Source organism: Capra hircus, chromosome 16, assembly GCF_001704415.2.
Source record: "Capra hircus breed San Clemente chromosome 16, ASM170441v1, whole genome shotgun sequence".
NCBI classification, from domain to species: domain Eukaryota; kingdom Metazoa; phylum Chordata; class Mammalia; order Artiodactyla; family Bovidae; genus Capra; species Capra hircus.
This window is the reverse complement of record NC_030823.1, coordinates 64241985-64264405: the sequence shown is the minus strand read 5'-3', so window position 1 is coordinate 64264405 and position 22421 is coordinate 64241985. Positions and strand designations below refer to the sequence as shown.

The 22421-nt window shown below is 41.3% G+C and overlaps 1 protein-coding gene across 2 annotated transcripts in view; it reads right to left on the bottom strand.

Moving 5' to 3' along the window:
* Nucleotides 1-22421, bottom strand: part of C16H1orf21 (chromosome 16 C1orf21 homolog) — a 245160-nt gene that overhangs the window by 26792 nt on the left and 195947 nt on the right. For both annotated transcript variants that reach the window (XM_018060710.1, XM_018060709.1), the window contains exon 4: nucleotides 3109-3185. In XM_018060710.1, the coding sequence (XP_017916199.1) occupies nucleotides 3109-3185 (77 nt within the window). The remainder of the gene's footprint in view (nucleotides 1-3108; nucleotides 3186-22421) is intronic.

Sequence of the window (22421 nt, the reverse complement as noted above, 5' to 3'; positions counted from 1 at the left end):
GCTCTTTGTGACCCCATGGAATGTAGCCCACCAGGCTCCTTTGTCCATAAGGATTTGCTAGGCAAGAATACTAGAGTGGGTTGCTATACCTTCCTCCAGGGGATCTTCCCAACCCAGGGATCGAACAGGTCTCCCTCATTGCAGGCGGATTCTTTACTGTCTGAGCCACCAGGGAAGCCCGTACAACTGCATAATAAATAATAATTTCCTGAATCCTAAGGGTCAGTATGTAGGAAAAGTAAATCTCTCAGACCTTCAGAAAGATTTCTTAGCTGAATTCTGGAAACCCAATGATCTGATTCAGTTTAAAACACACACACACACACACACACACACACACACACACACACACACAAGCATTATGCTGTATGAAAAATGGGATTCTCTTCATAATTTTAGTGTAAACACATGAGCCAATTTAATCAACTTCTCTGGAAGCTTTAGCATATACCAGACTGCAAAGCATGCTATTTCAGTGTGTCAAAATTAAGTAAATAAGTGTTTGCTCTAAAGGAGAAGAGAAACTCTCCTTAGTTCTCCTTAATAGAGTCTTTTCTTTAGAACTCAGAGATAAGAGGAGCATTTAAAAATAGTACACATATAACAGCTTGATGAAAAGATGATTCAATAGATATCTTCAGATATCTGTTGTCCCCAGAGGCAGAAAAAATTAGTGTAGATAAAAGTGGTTACTAGTGAAGTTGATTAGGGAGGTTGTGATCATAGCATAACACTTACCTGAGGGTGAAAAAACTGGCTCTCCCATTATTGGGAAGAAAAATTGGCTGACATTGTAAATGATAAATGAAGTTTAAAATGTCTGGTTCTCATTGGAAGTAAGAAATTAAATCCCTGAGCTGATGGACAGCCCCCTGAAGAGTCCTGACCACCATCTCACAGTGGCCATTGCAGCAGCAGTTCTACAGACAGTCACCCAGGTTAAAGTGATGATGTTATTTTTGTCTCACCTTCCCAGGAAGAATCAGAGAACACAACTCTTTCCACTTATGATGTTTATTTACACATATGTCCTCATTAAACTTATTGGGGGTGGGAGTGACTGTATCAAATTCACTCATGTGATCAGCACCCTGAGGGAATTTGTTCATAGTTAGGCAGAACAGCACAAAAGAGATTTGCAGCCTTTGGGATAATAGCCTTTTTGAAGAAAGGACAAGCAGTTTCAAAGTCACAGAAAGTGCATTTTATCACCAATGATAGACTCAGCTTCAGAATAATATAGAAAACTACTCATTATTCTCTAATATTTTAATTGTGCAATATTTAACACACAGAAAAGGAAACATAATGCTATTTATACAGTTTTAAATAATAATAATTAAAGGAACATGCATGTAACCATAACTTGGATTAAGAGATAGAACCTCTGGTTCCATTGTCTTCTATCCAGGAGAAAGAAGCCTCACCGTGTCCGACTCTTTGCGACCTCATGGACTGTAGCCTGCCAGGCTCCTCTGTCCATGGAGATTCTCCAGGCAAGAATACTGGAGTGGGTTGCCATGCCCTCCTCCAGGGGATATTCCCAGCCCAGGGACTGAACTCAGGTCTCCCGCATCGTAGGCAGATAATTCTTTACCAACTGAGAGTGGCTCAGTTGACTGAGCAATATGTGTATATACATATGTTTAATATATGTATATACAAGTATTTCTTATTTCTGCCTGTTTTTGAATTTTTATATGTGTGAAACTGTACATAAGCAGGTACTATTACTTACTGTACTGGCACAGTCTGACATTTCATGAGATCCCTCCATCTTGATCTATGTAGCTATAGGTCATTTATTTTCACTGATATATAGTATTTCCATCATAAGACTATACTACATTTCTGTTATTCATTTTATGTCTGATGGACATTTGGGTTTTATCTCAAAGGTTTTTTTTTTTTTTTGGCCATGCTGCATGGCATGTGGGATTCTTAATTCCTCCACCAGGGATCAAACCTGTGTCTGCTGCAGTAGAAATGCAGTCTTAACCACTGGGACACTGGGAAGTCCCATCCTTTCAAGAACTTTAAGAGTTCATATAAACAGTGCTGCTATGGATATTTCAAAGTATGCCTACTGGCACACCTCCATAAGAGTTTCTCTAGGGTATATACCTGAGAGTGGAGTCGCTAGGCAGCCAGGTATACCCAGGTACAATTTTACTAGATAATGCAAAGTGTTTTCCAAAGTAATTGTACCAGCTTACATTCCCACCACCAGGAGTTAAGTGTGCTGGTTGTCCCACATCCTGGTAAATATTTTCTATCTACAGACTATGTTTTGCCAGTCTTGTGGTGTGACATGGTAGTTTTTCCTGACACATCAGCTATTCATTTTCCTCTTCAGTCAGTGGTTGTTTATGTCTTTAGCCTATTTTTCTGTAAGTTCTATCTTTTACTTCTTGACTCACATAGTTAATTCATATATCCTGGAAATCTCACCAGGCTTCCCTGATAGCTCAGTTGGTAAAGAATCCATCTGCAATGCAGGAGACCCTGGTTTGATTCCTGGGTTGAGAAGATCCCCTGGAGAAGGGACAGGCTGCCCACTCCAGCATTCTTGGGCTCCTTTGGTAGCTCAGTCAGTAAAGAACTGGCCTGCAATGCAGGAGATCTGGGTTCAATCCCTGGGTTGGGAAGATCTCCTGGAGGAGGGCATGACAACCCACTGCAGTATTCCTGGGCTTCCCTTGCGGCTCAGCTGGTAAAGAATCCACTACTGCTAATTATATGTTTTATGGCCTTTTACTCTCCTATAGTATATTTTGAGAAGTAGAAGTTCTTAATTTTATCGTAGTCATAAAAAATAATCGTTTTTCTTACAATTTGTATCCTTTGTGACTTATTCAAAGTTCTTCACTACCCCACGGTCATGAAGATACTTCCCATCATTGTGAAGTGAAGTGATGTGAAGTGTCAGCTCCGTCATATACTGTGGGTCTGCTTTGGCTCTCTATTATGTCCCATTAGACTAAATCATGTGTCTCAATTACTGAGGCCTTTTCTTAAGTCTTGGTTATCCAGCAGGCAAAATGGAGCTCACTTTAAAAACGTTTTTATCTCTCAAAACAAAATAGGCAAAGAGGAAATGGAACTTACTTTGCTCTGGGTTGATGAACTAATCCTGGGATCTCTTTATTAGTTTTAAGTCTTACATTTGAACTGGCACTTTTTTCCTGAAACACATAAACACACATGGAAAAGACAAGGTAAGAATCAGCAATTAAACAGGAGCATGAATTTTCATTACCAAAATGTGAAATTTGTTTGGGAGCCTTTACAGCCGGTTATCTCATGCAGACAGAAGTCCTTGAAGATGGCACACAGAACAGGTAGAACTGCCAGGTATTTTAACAGGGAACACTATCATGAAAAGAAGAATGAACTTTCATAACACTATAAAATGGCTCCTTTTAGAAAATTACATGTGAGTAGTATTTGAATTTTAGGTGGAGTTGCTAAAAATAGAAAGAGAATCAAAGATCAGAAGATCCTAGTGTGAAAAAAAGCAACAGCAGTATAATCACAGTCATTGGTTGCTTGCTCAGGATAAGTAATTTTGTGCATTTTGTTTGTGAAAGACAACTGAAGTTACAGAGTTTGCACAAGGCCCTTGCAGTGACAGCAACATGACTAAAAATAGCTAATATTTTCCACGAATGATGAATATTGAGATTGAATTCAATTAAATTAATAAAACTCAACCTAGCCTGTATTCCGGAAGTACTCTGGCTTTTAGCCTGATCTGATCTCTTATTCCCTGTCAACCAGCCACATAGGAAAGGAATACTTTCAAATCTTAAAATGCAAATATTATCAGCAAGCACGCTATCTCAATAATACCACTGCTCTGCAGTGATGTGGATGGACCTAGAGCCTGTTATACAGAGCGAAGTAAGCTAGAAAGAGAAAAACAAATATTGTATACACTCCCCTGTGTAAAACAGATAACCAGTGGGAAGCTGCTGTATAGCAGAGCAAGCTCAGCTGGGGGCTCTGTGATGACCTAGATGAGTGAGATGGTGGGGGTGGGAGGGAGACTCAGGAGGGAGGGGAGATATATACATACATACATAAGGCTGATTCACATTGTTATATAGCAGAAACACAGCACTGTAAAGCAGTTATAGTCCAGTAAAAAATTTTAAGGCTTTAAAATTTGTTCTCTAAATATACCTACCAAAATGAAATGTTAAACCCATTTAACAGGTGACTACATACACTCAAGCAGCCTGAGGTGTGGCAGTAATTAAAGACCTGGGCTAGAGCAAAGAGTAAAAAGTTCTGTGGGCCAATCCACCATTCTCACCAGCGGCAGAGTGATGTGGGAGGGCACACAAAACAGATGGTCCTCAAATGAGCTCTTTCAAGAGTTTCTGCTTCCCCTAGGATAGCAGAAGCCATGTAAGAAAAACTACATGTGAAATGTAGAGTCAGAGAAACTACACTGACTTGCATGCTAGGCTGTTTGCTATTTACCATCAAACATGAGCATATCTGTATAATGTCAGTCCTCCAAAATACAGGGTAATTCTGTCTGTGATCCTCCAGGAGAAGAAAAAGTCATTACAATCCTTTTGCAGTCTAGCTTACCTTCTCTACCTCACACTAAACTCAAAACTGTTTTCATGAACATTTGAAAAGTATAAAATATATACTAGTCCCTCTGCTGATACAGTCAGAGAACAGATGAACTATCTATTTTTTGACTGAGAAAGTGGGAGAACAATTAGGAAGCTTGAATGCACTGCCTCCAGGAGGGCGGGACATACAACTCTTCTTTATGGGCCTGGTTAGGAGCCTGGCACTTCATAGGAGGCATTCATCAAATATTGGTAGAACAAATGAATGATGTCAGCACATCATTAACTTTTTTAAACAGTTAGAGGTAAAAATAGCTCAACTGTAGTCTCTCTGAAGAACTGAAGATGTAGGTTCCCTCCAAATGAGTCATTTTCTCCCTAAACTTTATGTCTGCTTGGATTAAGCATTGAAAATGGATTTTTTCTGTTTGAAAAAAATATCTACTTGATATGACAGACAGAACCTTATACTTTTTCTCTATTTATATAATTTCCTAAACTCTTTTGAACTTAAATGATGCATCATAATTTTAAACACTGCTAAGGCAGGAAAGAGACTTCTAAGAATGACATATACTTATATCCGATTTCTATTCAGTTTATTAGACTACCCTCCATAATTATATGTCTCGCCAAATCTTCCTTAAAAGTGTATTGTGTGGTTGCTAAAAAGAAAAATCACCCATCAAATATAACAGAGATTTAATAGATGGGAAAGATACTTTAGGATATCAGGTACAGACATGCCTTCCTAGGAAGTGAGAGGACCAAAGGTGAGGCAGAGGCAAGGGCGAGGGGCAAAGAAGCTGGAGATTTCCCAGTTACAAATATATATACATATATATAAAATTATATAGAGATTTTGTATTTATAATGTATTTGGTTTTTTTACAAGTTACCACTCCCCAAGAAATCAATAACAAATCATGAAGCATTTACTATAAGTCAGGTCTTAACTGGTTTGCATACATCGACTCCTTTTGATGTTCACAAGGATACACATATTAATTCATTTGTATGCCCACACACCTCTCTGAGATGCATACCATTATTATCCCCATTTTATGGATGAGGAAGCTGAGATATGGACAGGCAAAGCACTTACTGGGATTCTATAACTAACAAGTAATAGCACTGGGATTGACTCTATGCAGAATGGGCCCAGGGTTCATGCCATTAGTCACTAGGTCGGTAGTCCTCAGACTTTTTAGTATCAAGACCCCTTACCTATATTCTCCAAATTTTGATACATTTCATTATACAATATGAAAAAAATCACATTTGTTAAAATCAGCATCAATCTCACAAGAAAAATCTTGACAAAAGCTGTCAGGCATATGGTGGCGGACACAAGTTCTCCAGACTTCTAGTTCTGGTTTAACATTTGAATTTTATAAGCAGCAACGATAACTGACAATTGTTTTCTTTGGAGTAACAAGCTCTCTTCATTTGTTTCTGAGAAAACATTTGCCAGATACCCAAGTCTGAATATCCAGTATTCTTCAGTAGAGATGGTGACTCAAAAAAACAACTGCTAGTTCAGCTTGCAGCTCAATCAACTGCAGAAGTGCTTTTCCTGAGATAACCATCTTATTTATTCAAAAATAAAAAGATATGCATCTATGGCATAAGAGTTAACAAAATTAATTTCTACTGAGTTATTTCTAAAAGAAATGAAGTATGGTCATTGGTAGAGATATGGATGGACCTAGAGTCTGTCATACAGAGGGAAGTCAGTCAGCAACAGAAAAACAAACATCACATTTTAACAGATGCATGTGGAATCTGAAAAAATAGTACAGATGAACCAATCTGCAGGGCAGGAATAGAGACGCAAATGCATAGAATGGACATGTGGACGCTGGAGGGGAAGAGGGGTGGGATGAAAAGGTGATTAGGATTGACATACATACTCCACCATGTATAAGACAGTTAGCGGGAAGCTGCTGTATCACACAGGGAGCTCAGCTCTGTGCTCTGTGATGACCTAAAGAGGTGGCAGGAAGGCTGGCGAGAGGGAGGTTCAAGAGAGAGGGGATATATGTATACATATAGCTAATTCACTTCATTGTACAGCAGAAACTAACACAGCAGTATAAAGCAATTATACTCCAATAAAAAATAATAATAGTACTACTATGATTACTAAAAAGATGTGCCTGGATTTGTGCTAAGGCACAAGCAGTTTTGCCCATCACTGCTTTTGCCCCGTCAGTGCCAATGTCAAGAGTGAAAAAGGCAAATAGCTTCTTTATTGTTAGGAAAATACCTTGAAGACTCCCTGAGAATGTCTCAGGAACCTCCAGGGGTCTGCAGGCCACACTTGAACTATAGGGTCTTTCTATTTCTTTTGTATAGCAAAGAATTGTCGATTATTTAATTATGGTATATACTTTAAGAAAAAATATTTACCTTCTTTATTGAGATAAAATCTATATTCAATAAAATTTCCCCATTATAAATGTATAGGAGAAGGCAATGGCACCCCACTCCAGTACTCTTGCCTGGAGAATCCCATGGACGGAGGAGCCTGGAGGGCTGCAGTCCATGGGGTCGCTGAGCATTGGACACGACTGAGCGACTTCACTTTCACTTTTCACTTTCATGCATTGGAGAGGGAAATGGCAACCCACTCCAGTGTTCTTGCCTGGAGAATCCCAGGGACAGGGGAGCCAGGTGGGCTGCTGTCTATGGGGTCGCACAGAGTCAGACACGACTGAAGTGACTTAGCATAAATGTATGATTAAATGATTTAGTGGGGGCCTCCCTGGTGGCTCATATGAAGAATCTGCCTGCAATGCAGGAGACCTGGGTTCAATCCCTGTGTCAGGAAGACTCCCTGGAGAATGGAATGGCTACCCACTCCAGTATTCTTGCCTGGAGAATTCCATGCACAAAGAAGATTGACTGGCTACAGTCCATGGGGTTGCAAAGAGTCAGACACGGCTGAGTGATTAACATTTTCACTTTAAATAATTTAGTCAGTTTTTAGAGGTGTGTAATTATCACCACAATTCAGTTTTAGAACAGTTCTATCAGCTCCCAAAGTTTCATCATACGTTTATGCTCTCAGCAAACCCAGATCTACTTTCTGTCTCTACAAACTTGCTTTGTCTAGATTCATATAAAAGGAATCATATAATATATAAGCTTTTGCATCTGGCATTGTCACTTAGTGTAATGCTTGAGGTTCATTTATACTTTAGCATATCAGTATATCATTTACTTTAATTGCTAAATAATATTCCAACATATGGATATACTGTCTTTTGTTTATGCATGCATAATTAATGAACATATGAATCGGTTCCAGTTTGTGGCTATTATGAGTAATGCTGCTATGAACATTCATACACAAGTCTTTGTGTGGACATATATTTTCATTTCTCTTGGGTGGATTTCAAGGAGTGGAATTGCTAGATTATATGGTAAGTTTATATTTGACAATTTAAGATATCAGCAAACTGTTTTCCAAAATGACTGCACCATTTTCATGGTTCCAGTTTCTCCACCTCCCCACCAACACTTGGTATTGCCTTTGGATTATACAGTCATTCAAGTGGGTGATTCATTGTGGGCTTTATTTATTTTACAAATGTGACTTATTTGGATTTATTCTTTGTATCTATCAGAACACCTACACCTTGCTACATTTATGGGCTTACAGATTCGCTGTATTTGCACCAAAAGTCCGTCTTAGGGCTTCCCTGGTGGTCTGGGAGTGAAGAATCTGCCTCCCAGTGCAGGAGACACCGGTTCCACTCCTGGTCCAGGAGGATCTCATACGCTTCGGAGCAACGGGGCCTGTGCCACAACTACTGAGCCTGTGTCCTGCAAATGCTGAAGCCCGTGTGCCGCAGCTGCTGAGGCCCACGTGCCTAGACCCGGTTCTCCGCAACAAGAGGAACAACCGCCGTGAGAAGCGTGAGTGCCGCAGCTAGACAGTAGCTCCTGCTTACCACGCCGGTGGACGGCAATGAAGACCCAGCACAGCCAAAAAATAAATAAATACATCTTTTAAAAAGTCCATTTTATATTTGCATTGGACTTCCACTTCGGGTTTGTTTGCTGGAGGAGATGTTTAGAGAGATCTGCCTTTGAAAAAAGAAACAAACAAACAAAACCAAGAAGGGCTGGAGGAAGGCTGAGGCTCAGAGAGTCTCAGGTGGAGCAGATCCGACTGGGAGGTCGGAGAGCCATGCCACCTCGGGGGTGCTCCAGGAATAGGAGCAGAGAGTTAAACTGGGAGATGATGGAAGAGGTAACTAAGATATTACTTCCCGTGGCAAGAAAAAAACCATTTTAATGGCATTTGACATTCATAAACTAAGTACCTAAAATAAACTGGGACCAAGTGGGGTTAAGATGAAGCTATGAAAGGGGCCCTCAGCAGTCAAGTTGCTCAGTCCTATCCCACTCTTTGTGATGCCAGGGACTGTAGCTCACCAGGCTCCTCCATCCATGGAATTTTCTAGGCAAGAGTACTGGAGTGGGTTGCCATTTCCTTCTCCAGGAGAATCTTCCTGACCCGGGGATCAAATCCGGGTCTCCCGTATTGCGGGCAGACACTTTACCATCTGAGCCACCAGGGAATCCCTTTCTTTTCTTTCTTTCCTTTCAGCAGGCAGTTGGTAGAGCTCTGTTTTTATGATCTATCGATACTGGTATCAGAATCATCTGGAATGCTTGTTAAAATACAGATTGCCAGATGCTATGCACTACCTCCTGGGTGTGCCTCTCTGGGATTGGACCCAGGAATTTCCATTTTAAACAAGAATCCTAGATGATTGTTAGCTCAAAAATGTTGGAGGACTTGTATTCCAGAGAAAAGAAACTTCTATGCTCGGAATTCCCCCTCTTGGCCTTCCACAGAGCAGTTTTCAAACTGGGCCTTGGGTTTCTGCAGGGTTGCCTCAGGGGTCAATAGCAAGGCCTCCCAGAGCAGCAATCCTTTGAACTCTACATTTGGGGGCTTTTGACTGATGCTTCAAAAAAGCATCCATTTCTCAAAAATGCTTGCAAACTAACATCAGGTAGTGACAGGTTTATTTAAACAGCGAATCAAACAATTTCTCCTTTGCTTTGAATAATTTTACTTCTTTATGAACAGAACACACTTGTCAGTGTCTAGGTAAACTCTCTTCTTAGCTTCTCTCACGTTGTGTGCGGGCATGCTCAGCTATGTTTGACTCTTTGTGATCCTATGGGCTATAGCCCTCCAGGCTCCTCTGTCTGTGGAATTCTCCAGCAAGAATACTGGAGTGGGTTGCCATTTTCTTCTCCGGGGGACCTTTTTGACCCAGGAATCAAACCCATGTGACCTGCATCTCCTTCATTGGCAGGCAGAGTCTTTACCACTGTGCCACCTAGGAAGCCCTACTTGGAGACCATCAAACCGAAATAAGGTCTGCAAGGAGTCCTTATACTGCAGTCCATCCTAAAGGAGATCAGTCCTGGGTGTTCACTGGAAGGACGGATGTTGAAGCTGAAACTCCAATACTTTGACCACCTGATGCAAAGAGCTGACTCATCTGAAAAGACCCTGATGCTGGGAAAGATCAAAGGCAGAAGGAGAAGGGGGTGACAGAAGATGAGGTGTTTGGATGACATCACCAATTCAATGGACATGAGTTTGAGTGGACTTAGGGAGTTGGTGATGGACAGGGAGGCCTGGCATGCTGCGGTCCATGGGGTCGCAAAGAGTTAGACATGACTGAGCGACTGAACTGAACTGAAACCGAAATATATTTATCCTGCTGCTCTCAACCCCTGGCGGGTATCTCCCAAAGGGAAAGCCAGAATACCAAGAGAAACAGACAGCTTCTTTAAAAAATCCTCTCGATCTTTAGCTCCTTAATTCTAAAGAAAGCAGCACAATGCCTTTGGGCAGTGGAAGACAGTACCCTGCCTCCTGCTGGTAAGGGAAGGAGCTCCTTTGCTCCTGCCACTTCTTTGCCTGAGTCTGACTGCAGGGAAGTTTCCAGAGTTGGTCTGGGTTGGAAGTGTGAGGAGGGACTGCATTTTCTTTTTTTCTGGCCCAACAGTGGGAAATTCTGTTTTATAAAGAAATCCCAGGGGCCTGATAGATGGAGGAAGCTGATGGGCTGGAGAAAAATAATGGAGGTTGGAGTACTAGCTTCTGGGACTGCTAATGAGGGGCTGCCTCAGAGAAAAGATACAAAAGCACTATATACACAAACTCAGCGGGTTTCTCTCTCCACACAGACTCAGCGTGTGTGTACATTTCAACCACTGCATTTCAGAAAGTACCTGAAAACTAGAAAAGGCAAGTATTGGGTTAGCCAAAAATCTTGTTCGGGTTTGTCCATAGGATGGTGCAGAAAACTATGAACAAACTTTTTGGCCAACCCAATACGTTAACAAGAATTCAGAGGGGTTTTTTTTGGGGGGAGGGGGTGGGATACACCTACATTTTAAAAATGAGAACACGTTCAACTGTGAATAATGAACGATCATTCCAGCTTTGGGGGAGTATCCTATAGGATATACTCTTTGAGAATACAACCTCATTTGATGTTTTATGTGTGATTTCTTCAGTGATATTAGCATGAGACAGGACACCACCTCCTTCAAATAAAAAGGAATTTTATCTTCCATCTTCCTAGTGATGGTGATCAGCTGAGCCACATTGATTCCAACAGAATTTCTGGATGTTAGCAAATGACAAGGCCGAGGTGAACCAATGCAACTGTTGATATGGGCCCACCTGTATCATGATTACGTGAGGTTGATGTAATAAATTACATGTCCACAGAGATTATTAGAATTATTAGTATTTCGTTAGAATTACTTAGTACTGATAAAATTGGCATGGCAAGTCTCAGATTTATGGAAATTCTTTTTCTATAAATTAAAATATTACCATGGACCTCATTTTATATCAAGTAAATGTTAAGTGGAGCAAATAAGTTTTAAAGCACCTAATATAATTCACGTAGTTGTTTCACAAGGTATATGGAAACATTTAAAATAATCTTTAAAAAGTAAATAGAGTTGTAAGAAATTGCTCAGATTTCTTTGTTTACCAATAAACCTAGAACCAAGTCACTAAATGACTATTTTGTTGTTTATTCACTAAGTCTTGTCTGACTCTTTGTGAACCCGTGGATGGCAACATGCAAGGCTTCCCTGTCCTTCACTATCTCCCAGAGTTTGCTCAAACTCATGTCCATTGAATTGGTGATGCTATCTAACCTTCTTATCCTCTGCCACCCCCTTCTCCTTTTGCCTTCAATCTTTCCTAGCATGAGGGTCTTTGCCAATGAGTTGGCTCTTCACATCAGTTACTATGTCAGGAATTGAAAGAAACAAGCTATAATGTTGTTATAAATCACACCGAGAATTATAAGTCAAGGATGTTTTCAACAAGATGATGTATCTCCAGGTTTTTGTGGTGAGCGGACCATATTTAGTTTTGACCTAGATGCTTGTTTCAGTTAGGACAGGGTAGGTTTTGCTGCAATAAAACAACACCTCCTTGTATCAGTAGTTTAATAATATATAAGTTTATGAATTACACCTGCTGCACATCCAGTGCAAGCTGGCAGAGGGGCTCAGCTCATTCTAATCACTCAGGGACTCAGGCTAGTGGAGGCCCCCATGTCAACATGTGCTCTCATAATCAACATGACAGGGGAGGGGAGAACACAGGTGAACACCAGTTAAGTGTTCATATTTACTCCACCAAAGCATGTCACAGGACCACACGGAAATTCAAGAGACTGGGGAATGTACAATCCTGCTACGTGCTTGGAAGGAGAAAAACTGGAATGTCGTGAAGTCAGAGAAACAAAGGCATGTATGTGGAATCTAGAAAAGCGGTCCTGATGAACTGATGCGCAGGGCAGGAATAGACACAGACATAGGGAGCAGACCAGCGGACGTGGAGGGGAGTGCAGAGTGAGCTGAACTGGGAGAGTAGCATTGACATAAATACACTACAAGCGTAAACCAGAAAGCTCGTGGGAAGCTGCTGCCCAGCACAGGGAGCTCAGCTCAGCGCTCTGTGATGACCCAGAGGCGTGGGATGGTGGAGGGAGGGAGGTCCAAGAGAGATGGGATATACAGCTGATTCACTTCGTTATGAGCAGAAACTAACACAACATTGTAAAAAAATTATATTCCAATAAAACAGTTAAAAAAATAGCCCTAATAATGACCATAATGCTATTTTTTACAGTTATTATTATTATTTTTTATCAAGAACTACCTAACATTAATCACTGTGATCTTCCTTTCCAGACAGTCTGATGGGTAAATCCATTAAACATCTTAATTTTACTCAACATGAAAAAAAAGTTATTGAAAGTTTAAATTGGTCCAAAATGCCAGAGCTTAGATTTCGAAACAAAGCTGAAACTATGGTTAGCTGACATTAGTATATTATGTTAAATGCTACCCGGACACAGTAAGACAGAATAAAGGCAAAATGTGTGGTTTATTCCCCACTCAGAAAACTGTACCCACACCCACACACCCCTTAATTTTTCTATTTTCACTTCTCCTTTCCAATCATCAAATACAACAAAACACATAGGGATGTGAATCATAGCCATTGTGATCCATAATAAAAAGACCAAAGATTTTAAGAATCCAACTATTAATGAACTATGGTCCCTGAAAGATGGTATTTAAGAGCTGAGTAGCCACAAACAAACATCTTTTTTGCTAGATTTTTATGGTAGGTAGAAACACAGGCAAAAAATTCAAAGTATATTTCATCAAAGTTAACAAAATATTAGAACAAAGAAACATATCATCCATCACATCTTTAATACTTTAACAAATAAAAAACCACCATTTGCGCAGAATTGCTAAACTTTGCCTGTGATGAACCAAAATCTTGACAGGTTTTCCTCACTAAGTTAAGAAACTGTAAATGTCAAAGCTAAAAACAAAAACTTAAATGATCTAGTTTTTCTTAGAGGCATGATCTTTTTTCTGGCACTCACTGTGGTGTACAAGCCAGCCAAAAATCAGACTCCAGCGTTCCTGATCTAGCTGACATACCCACAACTCTCATTAATTCCAAATTTGTCAGTGTCCAGAAAATCTGGTGCAGTGATTCCCTATTGCTGCTATAGCAAATGAACACAAATTAGTGACTTAAAATTCATTATCTTACATTTCTGGAGGGCAGAAGTCTAAAAACAGTCTACAGGGCTGCCTTCCTTTCGAGGCTCTAACTTAAAATGACACAAATTCATTATCTTACATTTCTGGAGGGCAGAAGCCTAAAACCAGTCTACAGGGCTGCCTTCCTTTCGAGGCTCTAGGACAGAACCTGTTCTCTTTGCTTTTCCGGCTTCTAGATTTCACCTATATTCCTTGGCTCATGGTCACTCCCTCCATCTTCAAAGCAGCAGTCTAGAATCTTCTCTCCTCTCTGACCTCCACTTCTTAAACCTTCTTTTTCTAACTCAGATTCTCCTTCCTCACCCTTACAAGGATCCTTGTAATTATATCGTGCCCACTCACACAATTCAAGACAATTTTTTCCAGGTCAAGATTCTTAATTCAACCCTCTTTCCCATGAAGATAACATATTTACAGGTTCCATGGATTAGGATGTAGACACTTTTGGAGGGGGCCTTTGTTTAGCCTACCACAGTGCCCCTCTGGCCCCCAAAGATTTACACTTTTCCCACATGCAAAATACCTGCACTTCATCCCATGGTGCCTAAATCTCATCTCTCTACAGTATCAGTTCAAGTCTCAAGTCTTATTTAAATTTCATCATCTTAAAACTTCCATTATATAATTATCTCACTACCTAAATGATCTAAATTACATACAAATGAGGCTCTGGCTATAATCTATGCTATGGCAGAATTCCTTTCCATCTGTGAACCTGTGGAACTAGAAACAAGTTATATAAAACAAATGATGGTATAGACAGAAAATAACAGCTTTAGGTGATCCCATCCAAAAAAAGGAGAAAATGGAAGGGAAAAGGGATGCATCAGTCCCAAGCAATTTCAAAATCTGTGCAGACTCCATTAGGTTTTAAGGTGCTGGAATAATCCTCTGTGGTTTAAGACTTTTCCCTCTGGGCCTGTGGCTCCTAGCTTGTAGTCTTCCTTCCTTTTTTCTTGAAGGGAGCACAGGGTTGCAGCTGAGTTTTTCTTATCAGATTGTTTCCTGCCTATAGAAGGTTGGGAGTGCAACAACCTTCTTCCAGTTCACTCTCTGTTCATTTTAGTTCAAAGGAGCAGTATTTCTGTTGGTATAACTTCCTTGAGATCCTCATGGGTCTCCTGTGTATATCATGGTATTCACTCCATAATGCAGGATGTTCCTGCACAGATCTTTCCTGGATAATCTCACCTCTATTCCTGGCTTTGGCTGAGATGGCTGAGGGAATTCACGCCTAAATCACATGCCAAGTCTATTCAAAGAGACATCTGCGTGATTAAAAACTCTGACTTTTTAATCCTTTCCAGAAATGAGCACAATATTGTTCAGTTACATTCTTGGCTTTCTCTCCAGAGCAAGCTTTCCTGGTAGTGAATCTCCAAGTTTTAGTGTCTTTTGCAATATGGATAGGCTGAGAATTTCCCAAATCATCAAATCTTGGTTTTTTGATTAAGGAACAGCTTTCCCCTCAATTTATCTCTTTTCTTTTCCATTTTACGATAATCAGCAAGAATAAAGCAGGCTGTGACTTCAACACTCTGCTTGGAAATCTTCTCAGCTAAATAATCAAGTTCACTGTTTACAAATTCTGCTTGCCACAGTCCCGTAGGACAAAATTCAGCTAAGCTTTTTGCTACTATATAACAGTGGTTTCCTTTTCTCCAGTTTCAAATAATATATACCTTATTTCCTTCTGAATCCTCACTAGCAGTCTTTAATATCCACACTTCTGTTAGCTGTTCAAGGCAATCTAGGCTTTTTCTATTAGCTCTTCAAAATTCTTCCGGTCTCTGTCCACTTCCCAATTTCAAAGTCACTTCCACATTTTTAGGTATTTATTACAGCACTGCCATGTTTCAAGGTACCAAAATATATATAGATTTCCTACCACTGCTTAACAAATTACCACAGACCTATTCAATAAAATATAAATTTGGAGGTCAAAGTCTAAAATTGGTGTTTGAGTCTTTTTTCCTTCTGGAGGCTCTAGGAAAGAATTTGCTTTCCAGCTTCTGGAGGCTGCTTCTGTTGACTCATGCCCCTTTTCAGTTCAGTTCAGTTCAGTTGCTCAGTCGTGTCCCAACTCTTTGCGATCCCAAGAATCGCAGCACGCCAGGCCTCCCTGTCCATCACCAACTCCCGGGGTTTACCCAAACCCGTGTCCATTGAGTTGGTGATGCCATCCAGCCATCTCATCCTCTGTTGTCCCCTTCTTCTCCTGCCCCAAATCCCTCCCAGCATCAGGGTCTTTTCCAATGAGTCAACTCTTCGCATGAGGTGGCCAAAGTATTGGAGTTTCAGCTTTAGCATCAGTCCTTCCAATGAACATCCAGGACTGATCTCCTTTAGGATGGACTGGTTGGATCTCTTTGTAGACCAAGGGACTCTGAAGAGTCTTCTAGAACACCGTAGTTCAAAAGCATCAATTCTTCGGTGCTCAGCCTTCTTCACAATCCAACTCTCACATCCATACATGAGCAAAGGAAAAACCATAGCCTTGACTAGACGGACCTTTGCTGGCAAAGTAATGTCTCTGCTTTTGAATATGCTGTCTAGGTTGGTCATAACTTTCCTTCTAAGGAGTAAGCATCTTTCAGTTTCATGGCTGCAGTCACCATCTGCATTATTATTGTTATTGATGCCCTCTTTATTCATTTTCAAAGTCAACCCCTTAGCATCTCTCTTCTTTGACCTCTGCTTCCTTCTTTATATCTTCTTTTTCTAATTCTTATCTTCCTGCATCTCTCTTGTAAGGATCCTTGTGATCATTCAGAATAATCTCTCCATGTCAAGATCCTTAATTTAATCAAAGTTACTTCCTTTTTTCCATGTAAATGAACATATTCACAGGTTCTAGGAATTAGGATGTAGACAAACTGGAAGGTTGCGGGGGGGTCATTATTCAGCCTCTCACATCTGTAAAACTCCATTAACTGAGGCCAAACCAATATCAAAACGCAGGTCCACGGCTCTCCATGAATAGTCACATACAGAGAGAAACATAAACTAAAAAGTACTAGTGGAAAACCACCGCAGAGAAACACAATGGCCCATTCTTCACTGAATCGCTATTTCATGGTACTTCTGTGGCAGGCTGTGCTAGGGAATCAAAGGTATGATCCGTATCCACTAAAAACAAAGAGAAGAGACTTCAAAAAGAGACAGACGTATGTGTGTTGCAAGCACCTGCAATGACAATTCCGAGGAGGGATCAGGGAAGTTTCCTGGAGAAGGAAAGGCAGGGTTGGGTCTTGAAGTGGGAAGAATGTATACCTGGCAGGGAGAGAAGAGAACCAGGTGTGCAGAGCTATATGGAGCCTGGCAGATCCAGAGAGAGCGCCAGGTTTATCAGCAGGGGGTGTGAAAGACGAGGTGGTGAGGTGGGCAAGGGCTGGCCTATAAGGGGCTCATGCTGGGCACTTAGATTTTGAAACAAGGTGGAACTACTGAAGGGGTTCATGAAGCTTCTGTCATGTCCGAATTGTGTTTCAAAGATGGAATCAGAGAAGCTGGGTGGGGGAGGGGGGGCACAAAACAGGGGAAGAGGATTAAGAGGTACAAATTAGTAGCTATAAAATAAATAAGATACAAGGGTGTAAGGTACAGCACAGGGAATATAGCCAATATTTTTATAAACATTTTAAATGGAGTATAATCTATAAAAATATTGAATCACTATGTCATACACCTGAAATTAATATAACATTGTAAAACAGTAATACTCCAATTAAATAAAAAAGATGGGGGATCAGAAAGCTTGTTTGTACCAGCAAATTGGAAGAGATTCTCTGAGAAGCTAACAAGACAAGAGGGGAGAGCCCAGCAGATAACAAGAGTATGGGTTCTGGGGTCTTACTGCCACTCCACTTTCTACTGTGTCGCCCTGAGCAGACTACGTAACCACCATGCTGCAGTTTTCTCACTTATGAAATGGGGGGAAAAGCTGCACCTACTTCCCTGGGTTGCCTGCTGTACAGGAAGTGCATACCACATGCCAGCTTGTGTTGATAAGATAACCAATTACTCTGGGAATTAGAGACAAGGGAACAGATTTGAGGGTTGTCAAGAAAATCACTGAGCGTCCACTAGGTACTAGGCACCTTTGAGGATAACAGTAAGAAAAGATCAATGAGATTCCTAGCCTCAGGGAGCAACTGCAAATACGTGAAGAAAAATTCCAAATGCAAAATGATAATAGAAGAATAGAAAACATGTGAGGTCAACTGGGTGCATACAGGAGACGGAAAAGTATCGTGAAGGATGACAGCCAGATCTTTGGCTTAGCCGACAGTAGGAAATGGCGGTGACTAAATGGAAAATAAAGAAGGTTTAGGGTTACTAATTAAAAGGATGGACTATGGATATAAATAAGCGCTTTTACTTTTTTGCTACAAATAATGGATGGGTTGACATTCCAAAATAAAGGTATCTTTCTCCACAAGCAAAGGAAAGCTGATATAGCTATTAATGCAGACATGGGCTAGGCAGTGGTGCACTTTTCTTGGAGGGAATGAAACTGAAACTTGAGAGCCTGGACCATGATGTCCTAAAGAATCAGAATAAATTAGGAGAAAATGTCTTTCTGAATGGATACAGTAGAATGCAACTATTTTTTAGACACATTCTTTACTTATTACGGATAAGTAAACATATGGATTTTAAAAAGTGCTTGCTCCTTGGAAGAAATGACAAGCCTAGACAGCATATTAAAAAGCAGAGATGGCACTTTGCTGACAAAAGGCCCATACAGTCAAAGCTATGGTTTCTCCAGTAGTCAGGTATGGATGTGAGAGTTGGACCATAAAGAAGGCCGAGCACTAAAGAATTGATGCTTTTGAACTGTCGTGCTGGAGAAGACTCTTGAGAGTCCCTTGGACTACAAAAGGAAATCAACCCTGAATATTCATTGGAAGGACTGATGCTGAAGCTGAAGCTCAATACTTTGGCCACCTGATGCAAAGAGTCATCTCACTGGAAAAGACCCTGGGGCTGAGAAAAATGAGGGCAGGAGGAGAAGGGGTGACAGAGGATGAGATGGTTGGATGGCATCATCGACTCAATGGACCTGGGGTTAAGCAAACTCCGGGAGACAGTGAAGGACAGGGAAGCCTGGTGTGCTGCAGTCCATCAAGTCACAAAGAGTTGGCCATGACTGAGTGACTGAACAACAACAACAACATGCCATATGAAGCCTAACCAACATTCATGCAGGAGCAAGGCAGTGAGGGGGGGTCCCTGTGTCAGAGGGATGGCAGGAATGCACTACCGATAGAGAGAACACCTGTCTGCAGGCACAGCATTTATTGGCTTGAATCTGACCTTGGGCCAAAGGGATTGAGGTGGTCAAGCAATGGCCCCCCTCTCTCTGGCTCTCATATTTGCTTATCATCTTGATTTCATTTTTAAAGACCCTATGGCACTCTGTAATGACCTAGACGGGAAAAGAATCTAAAAAAGAGTGGATATATGTATAACGGATTCACTTTGCACCACAGCAGAAACTAACACAGCATTGTAAATCAGGGAGCTTGCTGGTGGAAGAGAAGAGTGAACACAACATCTTTCATTCTCCTGCCTAGGAACTCTTCATATGAAAAAAAATTTTCTAACACTATACATATTTTTATAAAAAAATAAATTCTGCTGCATCTATTGTAATTTTTTAAAGTGTGCTTAAAAATCTTTTTATGTTTTCCCATATAGGAGCTTTTAATTTGATGACTGGTGGAAAAGAACTGACTTCTTTTTTCATTTATCATCTCTTCCTTCATTTCTACAATGAATCCTAGCTAATTCTAAATTTAGCTCCCAACCCTTAGGCTCTCTCCGATACTCTTCTGTAACCTCTTCCCACCAGAAGTCAGAGTAAATGAGGGGAAGTTGCTGCTTTAATAGTAACCCCCAGGCTGTCTAGTTAATACAAGCATTAGTGTTGTCACGGTACAATTATTTTACAATGTGGACTCAGTCACTAGATTTTTATACACAGACTTGACAGTCAATAATCAAATCTGGTGTTGTTTCATTATTGATGTCCTTTTAGCCCAGGGCGAGGAAGGTTGGTTGGTTGCAGCTCGCATTCGGGTTGAACAATCTCTTTAAAATTGAAATATGGCACTTAGGGCAAGAGAGTAAGCACATCTCTTTTATTTTCTCCTTTTAGAGAAATGTGCTGCTAGAAATATCTTCATTCGAAACATCACACGTAGAATGCACTCTGAAATGTTTTAAAGGGGGTGTGTTTAACCATGACTGTCTTTATCTCCTCAGTCTTTTGGAAGCTTTCTAGAAATGCCTTCTTTCTGATTTTTCTGTCCATACTGATCCTCAACTTGGGTGTTCATTCCCAACAAACATGCAAGCTGAGCACTTGCTACTGATGTGGGACCATGATGGAACTGGAGTGGGTGCCCTTTGGCAATGCCACCAAGCTGGGGAGACAAGGGAAGAACAAGTGAACTATGTCCCCAGGTCTGGTCATTTCTTATTTCTTCAAGGTTCCTTTATAAGGGGGCTTCCCATGCAGCTCAGTCGGTAAAGCATCTGCCTGCAGTGTGGGAGAGACCTGGGCTCAATACCTGGGTCAGGAAGTTCCCCTGGAGAAGGAAATGGCAACCTACTCTAGTATTCTTGACTAGAGAATCCCATGGACAGAGGAGCCTGGCGAGCTACAGTTCATGAGATCGCAAGGTCAGACATGACTTAGAGCTATCTTTGGAGGCTTTCAAATTAGGGGCTTCTCGGTGGCTCAGTGGTAAAGAATCCACCTGCCAATGCAGGAGATGTGGGTTCAATCCCTGGGTTGGGAAGATCCTCAGGAGAAGGAAAAATGGCAACCTGCTCCAGTATTCTTGCCTAGGAAACCCCTTGGATGGAGGAGCCGGGTGGGCCACAGCCCATAAGGTTGCAAAGATTTGGGCAGGACTTAGTGACTAAACAGCAGCAAAGAATAGCAATGGGGTAAAATAAGCTTTAGTACACAGAGTCACTAACTTTTTGAGTCTTCTAATGTTTTCATCTTCACTTCTAATTTGTTTGAAACAGAATGCATTTTGAACTTTTGTATGTGGTTGTCTTGGTGGCTCAGATGGTAAAGAATCTGCCTGCAACCTGGGAGGCTTGGGTTTGATAGCTCGGTCAGAAGATTCCTTGGAGGAGGGCAAGGCTACCCACTCCAGTATTCTTGCCTAGAGAATTCCATGGACAGAGGAGTCTGGTGGGCTATAGTCCATTCAGTTGTGTCCGCAAAGAGTCGGACACAACTGAATGACTAATACTCACGTTTATGCTGGGGAAATAATACACATATCTAGTGGTATGCTGAAGCTGGCTCTTACTAGGGCAAGTCAATTGTCATTCAGGAATTCTGTGAATAAACTGCTGGAGATTTAAAATTAGTTTTTGTGGGATTAGTTACACTATGGAAATTGGCAAATGGTATAAGTCAGGACTTTTCTCTACAGAGACCTGGTTTATTACCCCTCTGTGTGTATGTATGTACATACGCATGGGCGCATACATGATTCTGTGTGTGTGCGCGTGTGTGCGTGTGTGTGTGTGTGTATCCTCCCCTCAAAATAAATACTCTTTATATGTGGTCTAGAAGAAACCACAGTCCAGGGAAATATTTTGGATGAACCAGACTGGAGTATCATCATGACACTTAAAAAATTTGGATTAAGGGGACCTAAATTGTTGGCTTTCCTCATCTTCGGTGCTTGGATGATGCCAAGGCCCTCTCCACAGCATAGCGACCTTTCTGTGCCAATGCCAGTGAGATCCTTCTCCATCCTTAACTCACCGTTCTGTCCCCTTGGGTCCCCATCTTCAGATTACCACCTAGCCAAGACCCATTTCTAGCATCCTTATGTCTTGTAGAAAGCTCTCGTTTTCCTCCTCTAAATCAGGCAGCTGTCTATTTAGGAATGTTCTTTGAAAGAACACTGTAACCTGGATATGAATGTGTTTCCTTGTTTAGCCTTCTGAAGAAAAGTTAAACCTCCACCAAAATGTGAGGCCAATGACAATTTAGCTAGTGTGTATACAACAGGACTTTCAACCCTGCTCTGGAAAATTCTTACACTTCCATTCAGTGGCTGAAGACGGAAATGTGAGACAAGTGGCAATGGGAACTGCTGCTTTCCTGTCCAAATGAATGAACCGCCAGCTGCTCTTCAGCTTCGCCGTCTTCCTGCCAACTTCAAGTCCACCCAGAGACTATGAACAGGGGCTGCAGAAGCAAGTCAAGGCATTGTGGTATACCTCATCAGCCTTGTGAAAAAAGGCCAAAGAAACAGCAGGACAACACCCTCACCCTTCTGGGTGAAGGCACTTCCTCCTTCACTGTTGCTGGCACAGACTTCAGTCACGGCACCTCAGCTTATCTGTTTACACAGCTCTCTCTTTTTTCCACATGCTGTTCCACACGCTTCAGTCTAATAGAATGTAAGCCAGGTGACAGTGGTAGGTGTTTAACAAAGGTTTGTTTGAGGAAACAATCAGTGACTATTTGTCCTCCTTTATTCGAGTGCTACACTGTTTGGCAACATGAATTCCCCCTCAGAACATGAGCCTCCCTGGTGGCTCAGATGCAAAGACTCCACCTGCAATCTGGGAGACCTGGGTTCGATCTCTGGGTTGGCAAGACCCGCTGGAGAAGGGACAGGCTACCCA